Genomic DNA, 16,964 nt, shown 5'->3' on the forward strand with positions numbered 1-16,964 from the left:
GTGTGTTAACAACTTTAATTAATTCCTGCACATGTTAATACTTTTCCTCATTTTTTCTCTATTTCTGTGGTTTAAACACGAGACATACAAAAGAAAAATTGAAACAAATTATAAGAACATTAAATAAACAACTGTCATGTTATCGAAAGTGAGCTTTTTTTCTTTGATACAGATTTTTTTTAATATTACCTCATTAACTACAATAAATTGAAGGTAATAATTGAGTATGAATCACAAAATTGTGATAATTGAAGTATTAGTCAAATTGGATGGTTCGTGGTACCAGAGGTTTTAGTATTTTTGTACCGCTTTATTTGCCAAAAATTATGAATAATATGCATTGGTTATTATTACTTGAATCGGAATCTTTTTTGTTTCAGTACATCAAAAACAGAATATAAATTGAATATGCTTAAAACATATGTATATTAATAATTTGCTCATTGTTACTTACCCCACATAAGTGCAGCCTGAAATTTGGTGAATTCATCTGCTTGTAGTTCTTCTCTTGCTAAAATAAGCCTCACCACATGTTGGGGTAAAAGTGTGAATGACCCCAAATTTAATACTTCGTTTCCATGCTCGTCCACGAATTCTAAAACCTGAAATCAATTTAACGGACGAAACAGAATATTTCTGATTTAATCGTTTCCACATTCAATGAAGGAAAACTTGAAAATGATCACAATATCATGAATAGATCGAAATAATAAAGGGAACAGTTAATTTGAAATCTACCTCCTGAAATTTCTGCATTAATGTTAAAGACAGGACAGGTCGATTTTTTTATAAAAAATTTTATTAACATTCAGTTGTATTACAGTGTCTTGTATCTTATGTACAGATTTTGTCTGTGTAAAAACAAAATAAGTACATTACAACTGATTCAAAAGAAAATACGTTGTGATCCCTGGCATATTAGTCAATTTTCCCAAGTATTTATCCCATACAGCACCGATTTTCATAAAAATTTGCAATTACCCTCTATTTCGAAATCTTCCCTGTGCCGAGGGCTGCTTTTTCCCTGATGATAAAAAATTTTTCTTTGAAAATAAGTGCAGAAATCGACAAATTGAATAATTATATGCAACTTTTTTCTATAAAGTTTTTTCTTAAAGTCAATATTAATTTGCGAGGGAAATTGTCGGTATTCAGGCAAAAAAAACAAGTTTTTAGATTGTTTTTCGCGAATAAGTGGAAAAATATGCACTTAATCGAAAAACCTGTACAAACCAAAATTGTAGCTCATAAAAAAATAAAAAAATCGTGTATTCACGATTTATGCATATCCAATACAAACGGAATTATTGCTTATTCAAAGTTGATTGGTTTTCACCTTTAAAAAATGAAAAGCAACCCCGTAACTTCATAGAGAGTAAGTAGAGCCTAAATATAAATTTTCATACAATTTGGTTTCCCGGTTACTTAATAGCAATTTCCATACATTTTCATAAATATCATAAAGGTGGTTTTTAGCGGTTCAAACTATTTAATATATCATAAATTATCTATCAACGTAAATTTAACGTATTTACAGATAATTATACGCTTGAAACTAATATTTTATGATTTTCTTTGGATAAGGGTAGTTTTCACCTCTAATAAATGAAATTCAATCCCCGGAAAAAGCTTAAATTTAAAGTAGAGGGTAGACAAAACCTAAATCCAAATTTTTATGCAAATCAGTTAAATAACTATTTAATAAGATGTTAATTATTATTTTTAATGATATCTGTCATAAGGTGTGGTTGTTAAGGGCCGAAACTGATTAATGGATATAAATTGGCATTTGACGTTTATTAATCTGATACAAATATGATTTATATTGATTACATGCTCCAATCTAAATAAAAAAATGCATCACTAAAAAAGGAGCCCTTAATCCTGTATGGGATAAATACAGAGTTCACACTTTTTACAGTCATTTATTGGACTATATCTGCATCTAAAAACTCCTGGATTATGATTATTTCATTTCATTCGTTCTCATTTTAAAAGTCCGTTTCTATCATTGATGCTGATAAAAATTAGCATTAAAATTTAAATTATCTTTATTGGAGGAATTAAATTAATAGTTGAATTTGCTTGTATATTCAATAAGGGGTCGTTTTTTTTGGAATTATCTTAGACAGGTTTCACAGTAATGTGGATGTTGATCATTTTTAGTGAAAAAATGAACTTACACGTTTAACACGCACCTGATACAGTTTTTAAATCAGCAACTCAACTTAAATGTTGAGTAAAAAGTGTTAAAACAGAATTCTGACATAATATAATTACTTAGTACATAGTGGCTTATGAGAATAACAAAATACCTAGAAAAGAGTTTTTTGTGTTGCTAATTAAAAAAAGCAACGTCTTTGCTAGTCCACCCCTGGTATAATACCTTAAATTAAATTGGGAGATTTTGATTTTCTAGATTCTAGGAGGTTTTGGGATACAGAATAAGTCTAGCAAATTACGAACACGGGTTTTCGAAATTCTGGAACTTGAAACCCAAAAAAATTTTGAAACGCGAATAACTCGAAAACTATGAGGAATTTGAAAAAAATTAAAATATGTGGAGTACAAAATTCTTTAAATGTACAAAAATCGTGCAAAAAATGTACAGCACAAAAATCTCTACAGATTAAGCTTAAAGAATTTTTCCTAACCTCAAATTTTACCGTAAAATGTGTTTATGTACTCAAAAACATTCTGAATTGCGGATAACTCGAAAATTATGAGGATTTCTACACAAACTGCCGGGACAAAAAATATAGAGCACAACATTCTGTACCAAAAAAGTTAATTTTTTCCTAACCTCAAAATTTTCATTATAAAAGAGGTTTGAACGCACAAAATTATTTTGAATCTCAAAAACTCGAAAACTAGGAAGAATTCGAAAAAATGTACCGGAGCCAAAACTGTAGAGCACAAAATGGTTATCCACATATTTTTTTTAAGAGAAACTAGTAGGAAGTCTGTGAATATTGAAATAATAATCAATCGAGAACGAAAATAGTATTCATGATCGTGTTTTCAAAAATTAGTTTATTTGAAACCAAGGAGTAGTTAATGTTTGTTATATACATGAAAATATTAATAATATCCATTGAAAATTCAAGTGCTTATGTGGCCAATATACCTCTTCATCTCGCAAGATTTTACGAAAATTAAACTAGCTTACCCGAGTAGAAAATAGAGACCTTAATCATCATGATACATGACGAAGTAGTTTTCCAAGAGTTGGGGCAGTTTCCATGTGCGCCTGGAACGTAAATTGACTTGAATTCGTACTGGCGAGCAGATACTCCGGCTTTCAGTCGGCGTTGAGGGAGATTTAGTCAGAAATAGTGGCTTCAACGAAAAAATGACTGGAGACCTTTTTGGCAGAAAATTTTGTGCTATACACTTTTTTTCGGGCAATTTTTTTCAAATTCCTCTTAGTTTTCGAGTTATTCGCGTTTCAAAATTTTTTTGAGTTTTAAGTTCCAAAATTTACTAGGCTTATTCAGTAACCGGAAACCTCTGAGAATCTAGAAAATCCGAAGCGCCCAATTTAATTTTGGGTTTAATCCTATTTTACCTGAACTAATTGTGCTATTGCAACGAAAGATGAGATTCCGACACGCATTTAATAATCAATTATGAAAGACGTAAGAGCAGTATTAATAACAGTAGAAATTATTACTGTAGGTAGTTTAATGATACCACATCATATTAAGTATATAAGAAGAGCATCGTAAGAGAAGATAATAACAAAAATATTCAAGATTCAGCATATACCTAGAAGAGTGAATATAATATAAGTAAGTGGACAATGGAATAAACATAAAGATCCCAAATCATTTTTTCCATATATTTAATAGAAATACTTTATTTAAAAGTAGTCATGAATGGACTACCGGAGTGTTGACCTCACACACTACCATTGTTAACTCAGGTTAGGGATCACTTTCCAAACAAAGTTTTAACTGTGTTGACCGCATATGTGTTGAGTGATTTTTGATTTTTTCGTATTTTCTTTGATAAATTTTGCAGAAAAATACCTTCTGACACAAAACACATCATCATCACATTGTATTGAGCTAATTAAACACTTTTTAAATACTACACTAAAACCTGACAAACTGTGTTTGGAAAGTTAACTATATGGCGGTCATGACGTCCAGACGCTCCAGTTGTGTATTTAAGGTATCTAAAAATATACATACCTTTTGTACCAATGATTTTGTACATTTGTACTGTATGTACCGCTCTGCCGAAGCTAAAAGAGCACATACGGTGTCAACATTAATACAGCATTGTACGAATCCAGCACAAGCCCTTCTCAATTCGTCCAAACCATAATAATCTGCGGCATTCATTACACCTATGATTAAAAAATAAATATTCGATCATGAGAAAATATACAAAAGTCAAGTACAACATTGTTTTGAATTATCTATTGACACTGTAACTGCTGCTCGTAATAATATTTTGAAAAATCAACAGAAGACAATCAATAGCAAAATTGCGCGTAGAAACAAAAATAACATAATCATCAAAATTACTAATAGCTGACGAGCTACTGATGAGCTAATTTACTAGTGAGCTAAAACTTTCATTCGCAGTTCTTATTTTGTTTTTTTGTTGTTGTTGTCATTTGCGATACTTCTGCCCCATATATAAGGTGATATTCTGTTTTATGTTTCAATAAATTCCATTTTTCTTTTATTTAGTCAGAGTGTTGGTCCTTGTAGCCCATGGAATGCATTCGAGGATTGTTTTCCTTCTACTATTTTTGTCTCTATTTCTCTTACGCGCTTTCCATCTCAGTGTATTGTCGATCTACAATATTTAAAATCAGGCAACTATTGATGGTTTCCTTCTCCCAAAACAAATCACCCTTTAGAAAGTAGTTGTTAAGTTATTTGTACCACATTTTTCAATCTCTCGAATTTTTCCATCCCGAACAACATTCAATTATTTCGGGATCCAAAGACCTCAACTGGGCATTTAGTAAACAACTTTTAACACATTAAAGTTAGTGTTATGATTTTTTTCAGAAAAAATAATACTTAATGAGCATACTTTTCTCATTTTTCCTCGAACAACTAGGTAGTCTGCTATCAATAGCTGCCAAAAATAAACTCAATTATTCCAGTCAAAGTCACCCACTCATTGACCCATCGTTGTATTTGGTGACAATTTGGCACACGTTTTACTCGTCTATTATAATTTGTGAAGTTGTCAATGCATTATTACTAATGATTCAGTAATTCATGAAACGTTAAATATTCACATGTCTCACCTAATAGAGTCCTGGGTTGTAGAGTAACACATCCTGTATGAATGTACTCTATCAGTTGTCGGAAAACATCAGGTTCAAATTCCTCAATTATCAGTGTCTGATGTTGTTGAGAAGTAGGCTGAAGTCAAAAAGAGATTTCGAGAAGTCAAAAAGAGATTTCAAATTCATACAATGAAAATTATCATGTTAATATTGGAATAATTTTTAAACGATTTTGTAACTCTCGTACACTTTTCATTATACAAACAACAATCCTAATAAATGCACTCACATCTTAACAGATGAAATACGAGTGTTACTACTTAAGTTTGGAGATATGACCGACATTGCTATCATAAAGTTTGAAATTTTCAATGGTGAACGTACTCAGAACGTGTTGTCATACGAGTGCTATTTGAGTTGTTTACAGATACTTAAAAGATTCATCTATCATAATTCAATCGTGGTCGCACTTCGGTGCAGGATGAATTCGTGCAAAATCAGCTGTTGTGTCAGAAAACATAGATACTATGCATAAACTGATATTACAAGATGGTCATGTGAAATACTGTGAGATTGGGACATTTCTGGGCATTAGTTTCACTCGCATACATTCAATATTGCATGAATATTTGGCTGACGAAATGATTGGTTCGCGTTCGATACCGCATAGTTTGACAATCGCTCAAAAAACAGCTCTTGTCAATAGGTGCAAAGAAATTCTGAAAAAATCAATCACGTTGCTTCAAAAGACGGCTATAAGATCGTGACAGGTAAAGAATAAATGATTTATGCGTATGAACTCGAAAATAAATAACAATTGAATATATGGGTCGCCTGTTTTTCCGGAAAAACTGGACATGTCGCCACCGTTCCATTAAAGCAAAGTAGAACGGTCAATTCTGAATAGTGAGCCAGATGTTTCGAAAAAATTACCTGAAGAATTGGATAATGCGTTCAAATCACATGTTTTGGGGGTAGTGCAATCGAATGGTGAAAATGCTTCGACAATTGGTTCAACGGAGAATATTTTGAAAAGCAATAAACCCATATATATTATTAAATATAAACATTTGTTTTTATTTGTCTACCTCAACACTTAAGTAGCAGCTCTCGTACAGAATGAAATAAGAGAAAAATATGTCACCAATCATGAAGGCAACTATTATTTGGTATAGTTGATAATATATTCCGAGAAAAATCAACTAAGTAGTAATAATAAATGTTGGGTACCCTAGTATTGAGCACAATTGATATAAAACAACAGCAATTATATCGCTAATTAAATCATTTCAGTTTAATAGAATAAATTAGTTTGTTTATTGAAAAATTACATCAATTCTTACGAGACTCGATAAATCCATATGCCACAAATTTAACAAGATTTCAGTCAACCTCTTTGGTCAATGTTTGAATTAGTATTATGTATTTGAAGCTTTTACCGCAACATGTTTTAGAAATTGAACTCTTAAAGATTTTTTTTATACTAAATCAATATGATTTCATAGAATATTTATGAAACGTTTTTGGAAATGCAGCATATGAACCTCGAATATCTACGTATTAAGATATCTTTACTTAATAAACTCAACGGATCGTGTATATCTACGAGGACGGTTTGACAATTTCCAGTTTTTTCAAACTATTCAAACAGTAATATTTCGGTAGTTTCGCAAAGTAAGCGTTCGTCTCTGCCATCAGCTCTTCATTTGTCCAACTCTACACCAAATGAAAGTGTTGTCAATTTCTGGAATGTCTATTTTCTGTCAAACCGCCTTCATATAGTTACAACTAACAATGGCGCTACTTGTCTAAAATTATTAGATAGTAGAACTAACATGCTTTGTTTCTTTCAAAATAACAATATTATAAAATTTGATAAACGAAACAGATTGATTCACAATATAAGAATTACCGCCAGGATAATATTGCGCGATACTTTTCGTCAAAACATAAAGATATTAGTGAAATGGCAAATGAAGATAAATCTGAATACATTGCTAAACTCGTATTGAAATTTGGAAAACAAATAAATACAAATAAATTATAAAAGAGTTTTGTTACCAGCAACAATCACGCTACGTCTGCCAGCTTTGTTGCAGCTCTTAGCATTGGTACCAACGGAAAACCATTTACAGACGGCGAGTTTTTGAAAAACGCATTCATAAATTGTTCCAAACACTTGTGTAATGAGAAATCAAAGAAAAAACAAGTAATTGAGAGAATCAAAGAAATGCCATTGTCAACTAGACGTTGAAGATATGGCCAAGAATATTGATGAACAGGTCAAAAATGATTTGTTATCTTGTGACATAATTAGCATTGCAGTTGACGAAAGTACCGACAGAAATAGTATTGGTAGGCTTGCAATAATTATTAGATTTGCAATAAATAGCTCGAATGTCAATGAAGAACTATGCGTTCTTGCTTCAATGAATGACACTACCAAAGGCACTGGAACTTATTTCAAAAATGGGCAAGTATTGGATTTAAAAAGTAAATTGTTTTCCATAACAACTGACGGTGCTCCAAGTAAACTAATTGAAAATGAACTTGGCCGTTCACTTTTATTGTTTCATTATATCATACATGAAGAAAATTTAATTGCAAAGGCATCTACACAAGAACTTAAGGTAATTGAAAAAGTTGTTAAGATCGTAAACATGATAATAGCGCGATCAGTATTAATACACCGACGATTTAAAGCTTTTTTGGAGGAAATTGAATCGAAATATTGAGATTTGTTATTAAATTCTGAAATACGATGGTCAAGTTCTTATAGATTTGTAGAGTGTTTTGATGATATACAAATATTTCTTCACGATATCGGTGAAAATGTTCTCGAATTCAATGATAAACAATGGTTTTAACACTTTTGTTCTTAACAGACGTAATGAAGCATTATAAAGAAAAATTTCATTTCTTTCCCTTGATGAAAAGAGAACATGGAAAATAAAATATCGAACGCAGTCTAAATATGTTGGATTTGGGTCAGTAAAACTGTATATGAAAGTTAGTTTCAAAGTCTTAAGAAACATAATGAAGCCCTATGAAATAAAAGACAATATTATAAATTTGCAGTATTTTGAATATCTAAGAATTGTAAGAATAAAGTTCAACATTATGGGCGGATAAATTAAAGAAATTGCTGAAAGATTTGGAAAATACTGAAGATAATCATTTTCTCATGATATCAACATGTTGGGCATCACTTCCTACGAGGTTTTCATCATTAAAAAAATTGGCTTCGCCATTTTGTCCACATTCGGGTCAACTTATAAATGTGAGCAAATATTTTCACAAATGAAATTTATTTTAAGCAAAAACAGGAACAGGTTAACTATTGAAAATTCAGATGCTTATGTTCGTTTTAAAATGACTAACTATAAACCAGACTTGACTAAATTGACGTCACAAGTTCAACATCAGAGAAACCATTGATATCGTAGAGAAAGTTTATAAATAAAATTTATTCCACTTTGTTTGTAATTATTTTCTTTATAAAATATATCTTATTATTTACTAAAATGCTGTTTTAATACGAAAATATCTCTGACCCAAACGTCTCTTTAATACTCGCATTTTGGTTGATTTTGACCCGCGGCCAAAACAGGTTGCCGACCCCTACTTTAGCTTAAAGAAACATTTGCGTGGTCGAAGTTTCCCGACGATGAGACAGATGAAATAATTCATTATTTTTTTTCCAGAAGATGAGTGACTTCAAGCTTTTACGTATTGAAAGCTTCGGTTGACATCAATTGCTCATTAGTAAAATCATTTATAGTTTTTTTGTGTCTCAAAATATATAGTGGACAAAAGGAAATAAAATCAACAAAATTTTTCACTCTATGATTTATATTTTAATTTTGAGCTTTCCAAAATATTATTCTAGACAGTAAACATGGATTATATAGTTTATTTCAATTGAGTGACAATAACGTGTTTATAAATCGTGCAATTAAGAATGAGATGATTGATACATTATGTAAACTTCATGATTACATAATTTGGATTAATTTATAATCTGCCGCGAATCAATCTGTCTATTTGTATATTTGAGATTATAAATATTTACAGTTATGTGGTGCGCAAATCTGAGGAAAAATTAGAAACTACTAAAAATCAAAAAAGTGAAAAAGTGCTATATTATTAGTGCTAACTCATATCAAAATTAAATGTTGATAATGCAATGTTCTAAATTATATTTAGTTTTCCGTTACTGATTTTTAAATTTTTTAGTCCTGTCTGATTTCCTATTTAATATTGTGTAATAGCAAATGGAAAAACAATTAGTAGAAATAGTATATCTTAATACTCATATAGGTAGTATTTTTTTCAATTTTCAATAAAATTGATTTTCTTTCTATGCATTCTATTAATTTTCTATGAACTTTGGACACTGCGAAAGAAAAAACAATGAAATGCTTCTAGTGCTTTTTATAACACTTAACTGTCTTCAATAATTTGCAAATAATCACTAATAATTACATGTTGCTGAATATTAGAATCATGAGTACTATGATGGAATGGCATTCTAGGTAATTGAATTTTTATTAAAACTGAGCGAAAATCAATTTAAAAATACCAAGAAATATATACTTATTGAAGTAAAAATCGCATTGCGCTCTTCCGCTTGAAAAAAAAACCTGAGAGACTGCTATTTTTTATAATTTAAAGATAATAATCGAAGTAACGAATGCAACAAGAACCTCAGAGGAGAAGCCCGTAGTGGAGATGAGATACAAACAAGGTAGTTAATTAAAGCGGTGAAGAACGAAACATTTTGAGCAACTGGTCCAATTTCATAAAATACTGAAGATAATTGTCAAATTGTTCAAATGTCAATATCCACAGTCCATTTTAGAGAGCCGTCTATAAACAATCGAAGACAATCTACAATTGTGTTGTTATTGAGAACAAGTTGTATTGCAATACATCTACATGAATTAGGTACAATTTTTTCTATATTAAAACAAAGTTTGTTAGAATTACATTACATTAATAGCAGCATGATTATGATAGGTTACGAGTTCTTCCAAGTGACGCTGTGACACTAGCGTCGTCATCAAATAAGGTCATTTTTCCACTGATTTTTTCGTGTAATATTGATAATGAAAATCAGACATATACTCGTAATTGGTCTAAGCTTTGAGGAACACCACTACAAATTAGTAGATTCGGAAATGTATATTCGATAGATCTGACATGTTATCTGTTTTCGAGTTCCATAAAACTGTATTTTGTTCAATAAAATTTTATGATCATCACAATCAAAAACTTTTTACTTATGCAGTACAATATCACAGATAATGTGAAATTTATATATTGAGAGCAAATTTTCGTGAAATATGATTTTTTACACAAAAATCATACTGGTGATAAATTTTATTGCACATAAAAATTATCCCTACTCTAATGTTAAGTGGTTGATAATTTGCTTGTTTACATTAATATATTAATGAATCTTTAAAAAGAATAACTAAGTTGCTTTTTAGTATTTCTTGAAGAAACCATGTGCTTAGAAAATCTCCTTAACCAATACCTTTTTCTAACGGCTTTGTTTCATTTCGATGTGAAGATAGTTCGCTTCGCTTAATGTTTTGTTGTTCATATTGAATTATTGTAAATGGTGCCTGTTTTAGTAATGAAGATGTATAAGTTTTAAAATGTCAGACAATTACAATAGTAATAGTAATAGATCTAAGCCAACAAAAGTTAGATAAGTGCATTCATGTGAAGGCTTAGATTAGAAGTTTAAGTTGTTGAAAAGAGTTCTTCCTATTGAAGTTAAATCTGCTGCAAATGCACCAATTCTCATAGAAAGCTAGTTCTTGTTTGCGGGATATACTCCTAATTTACAAGATATTGTTAAAATGTTTATTGTGTTTAACAAGATCGATCTTTTGTTAAAACCTGTGAAACATACCTTTTAATGTTCTGATAGTTCTTCACATTTATTCTTGGACCAAGTGATTTATTATACTATAAATATTAAATTTATGATGAGTGTCTACTGGATTCTCAAATGGCAGAAGAGAAACCAAAAGATATAAATTTCTTAACACGACAAAAATTCGGTCAGAAATATGAAAAAAATATATTTCATAACAATTTTTAGAGATAAAGTGACTATTTTTGAATTTCTATTTTTATTTATATGTGCCTTTGAAGCTTATTCCATTTTCAAATCTTCTATTCTTAGTAATATTAAAAATAAGCTTTTTTCATAAAAATATTTCGAATTTTCCTATTTATAAATGTGCTAAACAAAATCGTCTTGAAAATTAATCATAATACGTAACATTTAATAATAAGAACATTGCATATATATAGTTAAAACCAAAAATGAAATGGGTTCTACTACAGGCAAAAACATTGGAAAAAATTTGGAGAGGAGTATGTTTTTGGTGTTTACCTCTTGGATAGGTGCCAGCTGCTGGGTGAAGCCTCTCTAGTTATATAACATACACATAATCATATACTCAAGTCTTTACCTATAAGCCTCATTTTAACAATAAGTTTTTGCAACCAATACATATTGTTTGTTTTATATATAACTTAGTTAAAAAATAAGTTTGTATATTTCATCCATATAGCATTTGAAAAATATTTATGAAAATAATATATGAAAAAATCGATTACTGAGGCCCAATTTTACAAGATAAAACCTCAAATATCGGTTTTTTTCACGTTTTACAGATAGACTTTTTGTTTACTCCTTTTTAATTTGGGGAGGTTTTGCTGTGCTTATTGCTAGATATTTTTTGTATATACAATAATAACCTTATACTGTAGCGTGGGGATTTTCAAGAAACTAGAATAATTTAGTCGGGGTAAGATTTTGTACTTTTATTTATGAACTTATGTTAGTCTTTTATCTATTATAGTCTAGGCATATTAGCATTTAGAACAGAAATGCGGATCAATTTTAGAGATTATCGAAGAAAAGTTGGATAATATGAAAGAAAGTTGTCAATTTTAAAGAGCTCTGATGATGCTCGACTCAATCAGAAGAAAGCAATTCAATTTATAGGCGATCCAGACTTGACCAGAAACTTGGTCAGCTTAGAGCATAGAAGAAAGGTCGCCGACTTGACTCTGTTTTACCGATACTACCATGGCAGATGCCTTTCCGATCTGTCCAGCATAGTACCACCTAGAGCAGTTTTTGTAAGAGCTACTCAATAGGCAGAAAACTGAGTTCGCCTCCAGACGCTCAGAAATTTATCGAAGCTTCTTTCTTTGGATAAGTGCAACCCTGTGGAATCAGCACGTCTTTTCCGCAAGCATCTCCACACAGTAGGCACCTTCGAACTACTCGAGCGTAGTAGGGTTTCCACTCTTTTTCTTGCTTTTTACATAAAAAAAGAAGCCATTTAGAAATAGAATACAAATTTTGGAGAATACATTGAGCACTTAGTGGATTAGGTGACTTCGATCGTATTTTGCGTGATCAAGTGTAATGGAATCCACATTACACACACAAAATGTTCCAGATAGAGATTGTCAAATATTCTCATTGTAAAGTATGCTGTGTTTTTCAAATATAATTATTATGTTGGTCGTGAAGCTTAATATTCTTGTAGTTGTTTTTTGAGTAATTTGCAGTTAAGTTCTTTCAATCTCACGAATAGAAATTTGTTAAAGTAAATATACCTAGGAACATCAAGCTGAATTGTATTGTAAGAGAAATGGGTATTACTAGGTTTCTAAGAAAATATTAATGATTGAAATTTAGATCATTAGATAAATAAACTAAAATGCCATTACCTGATTTGTTCTATGCGTCATAAGTTTTTTTACATAAAGCTGTCTATATTTTATTGCATGTTCTGAAAAATATAAGAAACATGGTACATAACAACACGTATGGAAAATAAGTTTCGTAGGATGTCGTTAGCCCTATTTTCACTTATTTTAATATAGACAACTTTTTAGGAAGTAAGAAATTACTTTGACCTTTACCGTATATTCAATATTTTTTTTCAATGATTGACAAGAAAGCTATTCAGGCAATCAACTTCGTTTTGTGGTATAATAGCGAATAACTATAGGACTACGTTCGGGTGAACAAAATAATGATCTGTATGTTCGGAAACTAACCCTAATCACGTTCATTGTTGTTCGGAAACTAATCAAGTTAATCGGGTCGTTGTCATATGTTATATCTACCCTGGTAGACCGGTGGGTAAATGCAATCAGCTGATGCGTTGTTCCATTTATCTATGTTTTTTTTAACTTTAGAGGTTATTTATTCACCTTTAATGGCTGTCTACTATTAATTCTCATAAGCAGCGTCATTGATAGGTCACTGAGGTTTGGGATTTTATACTTTTCCGCATTTCTGCATATAAATAGCTTATTAGTATCGTACTTTAGTGCAAAGTCCGTGTGAGGAAGTAAATCGTTGATAACTGCTCGATAATAATGATTAAACATCTAGAATTCATTATACAACAAAATAAATATCATGGAAGAATTAACACACAAAAAAGAAATAAAAATCTAGTTCTTGGTTAAGATCCGCAATCAGCTGATAGATGATCTACCTTAACCCGTTTTATAGTTTTCGAAAAATCTTTATACCTTTCTCAATCCAATCTAAGTGAATGCTCTGAACAAATTTGCCTCCATACAAAAAGCGAGTTTGTTAACACTCAGTTTTGGTATTTTATCATATATGTAGCTACATAATTTTTACGTACCCGGAATTAGCACAATTTTACTAAAGAATAGTATTATTAAAAATGGCAGATTTTTATCTGCTTATTATTTCAATTTTAATCCAGAAAAAAGTTGAGCTAAATATGTGCTCCTAAAAATAAAGCATTTTTTTAATTGATGATTTTGAAAAATACGTTTAGATTGTTCAATAATTTATTGGTTGCAAAAAATTATTACTCCAATAATACAATATACTTACAGATTGAGATGCATTTTGTAAATTGAGCAGAGGTTCAGAAGACCGTTTTAGAAACAAACGAAGTTTGTTCTCTCTTGGGGGTGGATCCTTTCTACGCTGAGGACTAGGTGCCTTCAAAAGATAAAATTTATTCTTAATATATAACTAGTTTAGTTCCACCTTTGGTGCATTTCACTCAGAATTCACGACAATTACGTTCACGACCACGGTCTTTCCCGTTCCACTTAGTCCAGAGCGTTATAATAGTAAACCTAGATTTTCATGGTTGTAATTTTTTTTTATTTGAGTTTTAAAAATTTCACGCTAATTCTTTCAACGTTCACTTCGACATAAATCGGCGTGAGCGTTATTAATGACGTCAGTATTCAAGGCGCTCCGAACGCTTAGTGAAATACACCATTTGCTTGTAAGATACTTAAATAACGGATAATTTACTATTAGTAAATGCGATAGTAGAATCTTAAATGTACACTCTGGGGATAAAATAAATATATCAATTTTTTTGAAATTTAATGACCAAAAGTTGTGATATCTTCGTCTAGCCTTCCTCTTAAAGCATTATCTACTTTTTTTATTTTCTGGATAGCCTGGAAGTTACTGATTGCCTTTGCAAAGCTTTCCTGAATTTTTGCAAATGGAATTAATGTCTCGGCACGTTGTGTTTACAACTATAACTTTAAATACATTAGGTACTCTCATTATATCATTTACAATCTAATTCTCAACAAGCGGTTGTAATTCAATATTAAAGAATCTCTTGAATCTTATTCTTTTCTAATGAATTTATTATTTTCTGAAACTGTTTCTATTGTTTACAGTAGTTTTTATTAATTTGGAGAATCGTGTACAGGGATAGTTTTTATTAAAGAGTCTCCAGTCGGGGACTTTAAAGTTACACAATCTAAAGTAATTTCATGATCAATGCGACAAAGAATTAAAAATGTATGAGGAACGCATACACTTACCTGGTATAACATTTTATGGAAGACACGGGATCTGGCTGCGAGGACAGCTTTGACAGCACATACAGGTTCTCGGGTATCTCCTACAAGGAAGGTAACATCACAAAGTTCTGGCATGGAGGCTAGGAATTTCATGTCTTCGGCTAGGCCGGTTTTATTTTCAAAGGTACTAAGGTCAGGTTCGGCTTCCGCCATTACGATGTAGTTAATAGGTATAATAAGGTTGTCCGGCATCTTAAAAAATAATAATAATAATCTGAAATTAATATTATACTTGACAATCACACAATATAAAACCTAACATTCCAATCTCGACCTGTTACGTTTTTCATCAAACACTTTCCGTATATCGTTGTAGTTTAATTTATTGCTGTAGCGCGCTAGTTACTTTAGTTTTATAGCCACTTGAAGTAATTTAGAGCTTAGTAACCTTTACGAAGAAGAAGATATAGTGAACGTTATAAAGAGTAATCGAAAACAGTGAGTCAGTTATCTGGAGCGAATGAAAGTGCAACAGAAAGTCCATAGAGAAATAGTAATTGTAGGGTATAAACGCCCAAGAAAAAGGTAGTGGAATGAAGTAGTCCTTCATGGACTGTAGTGCCGAGGAGTAAGTAGGTACAACTTAACTTATAGTTCCATTAAAAAATAATTCTCGGAAGGAAAAAAGGTCATCGTGTTACGAGAAAACATATACTACAAGCAAAAGTTTTTCTGTTTTCTGTTTTTATTGGATGTATATTTGCTGAATAACTATTTATTCAATTGAGCCGAGTGGTTATTTTCTTTATAGTTAGTGTCATTTAATAAAATCTTGGGAAGGAGTCCCCAAGAAAAGGGCGTTATGTTACTAGTCTGACAAAATATGGCAGAAGTTTACCTGTCCAAAAGTTCTTAATAGACTGGTATTTGAACGGAATAACTCTTGTTCAATTAAGATACGGTTCTGTTCTCTTTCTCCTAATACAGGTCAGCAGCCTCCGGCTTGCGACTAACAGCAATTATTAGGGTAGAAAGCTTTGCCTTTCCGGTTCTATACGAAAAAATTATCAATTTTTTTCAAAACTCTCAAAGACTCGAAGAAAAATTGTCTCAGGCATTTAAGTAGCAGGACCGTGATCAAATAATGCAGCTCTGCAGTTCTATAAATGTCAGTCAAAAATTCATTTTTTTATGAACGTAGAAAAAATATTTTATGCAACTCGGCCTAACGGCCTCGTTAGACAATAAACACTCGCTTTTTGAACCTGTTGCATAAATAACTTACATTTGGAGACTTTTGAACAATAAATATTATTTCTGTATCTGTTCACGCTTCTTTATATAACCAAACGGAGCTTACTTTGTGGATATGTACCTCGTATAAATGAAATCAACAATCAACAAATTGGAATTGATGCTAATTCGCTCCTACTAAAATTGCTACATTTGTAAATCAGAGATTGATGGAATGGTAAGTTCTCATCTCAAGAACAAGTTAGAACAGTTGGAGCTTTTGAAACGCGTTTACAACATACAGCAAAAGTGACAACTCTAGAGGAAACTCTGGGCTCACATTCGACGTTTGAAATTAATTGTCTTCCGATATGCTAAAGTGAGGTGGAAAATGTAGAACCACAGGTCAACTACCAAATACAAATCTAGAGTTGTGCTTGAAATTTGGAACAATGAGTCATTCAATAAAACTTTCAAAGACATTCAAATCCAGCGCTCTAAATGATTCATCAATCCATATTTGTGACTTTATATGAAAAAATATTAATTCCTATTTAAAGCCGTTTCTTCTAAATCAAAAATCCGTATATATGAAGAAATACTATAATAT

General features: G+C 31.2%; 1 protein-coding gene across 1 annotated transcript in view; it reads right to left on the bottom strand.

The window, feature by feature from the left end:
* LOC130900431 (serine-enriched protein) overlaps positions 1 to 16,964 on the bottom strand; it is an 81,740-nt gene that overhangs the window by 61,452 nt on the left and 3,324 nt on the right. Inside the window, exons 2-7 of the mRNA XM_057811050.1 lie at positions 15,143 to 15,373; positions 14,178 to 14,288; positions 11,670 to 11,705; positions 5,276 to 5,393; positions 4,197 to 4,354; positions 455 to 602 (exon numbers count right to left, since the gene is read on the bottom strand). Coding sequence (XP_057667033.1) covers positions 455 to 602; positions 4,197 to 4,354; positions 5,276 to 5,393; positions 11,670 to 11,705; positions 14,178 to 14,288; positions 15,143 to 15,373 — 802 coding nt within the window. The remainder of the gene's footprint in view (positions 1 to 454; positions 603 to 4,196; positions 4,355 to 5,275; positions 5,394 to 11,669; positions 11,706 to 14,177; positions 14,289 to 15,142; positions 15,374 to 16,964) is intronic.

Source organism: Diorhabda carinulata, chromosome X, assembly GCF_026250575.1.
Source record: "Diorhabda carinulata isolate Delta chromosome X, icDioCari1.1, whole genome shotgun sequence".
In the NCBI taxonomy this organism is placed as follows: Eukaryota; Metazoa; Arthropoda; class Insecta; order Coleoptera; family Chrysomelidae; genus Diorhabda; species Diorhabda carinulata.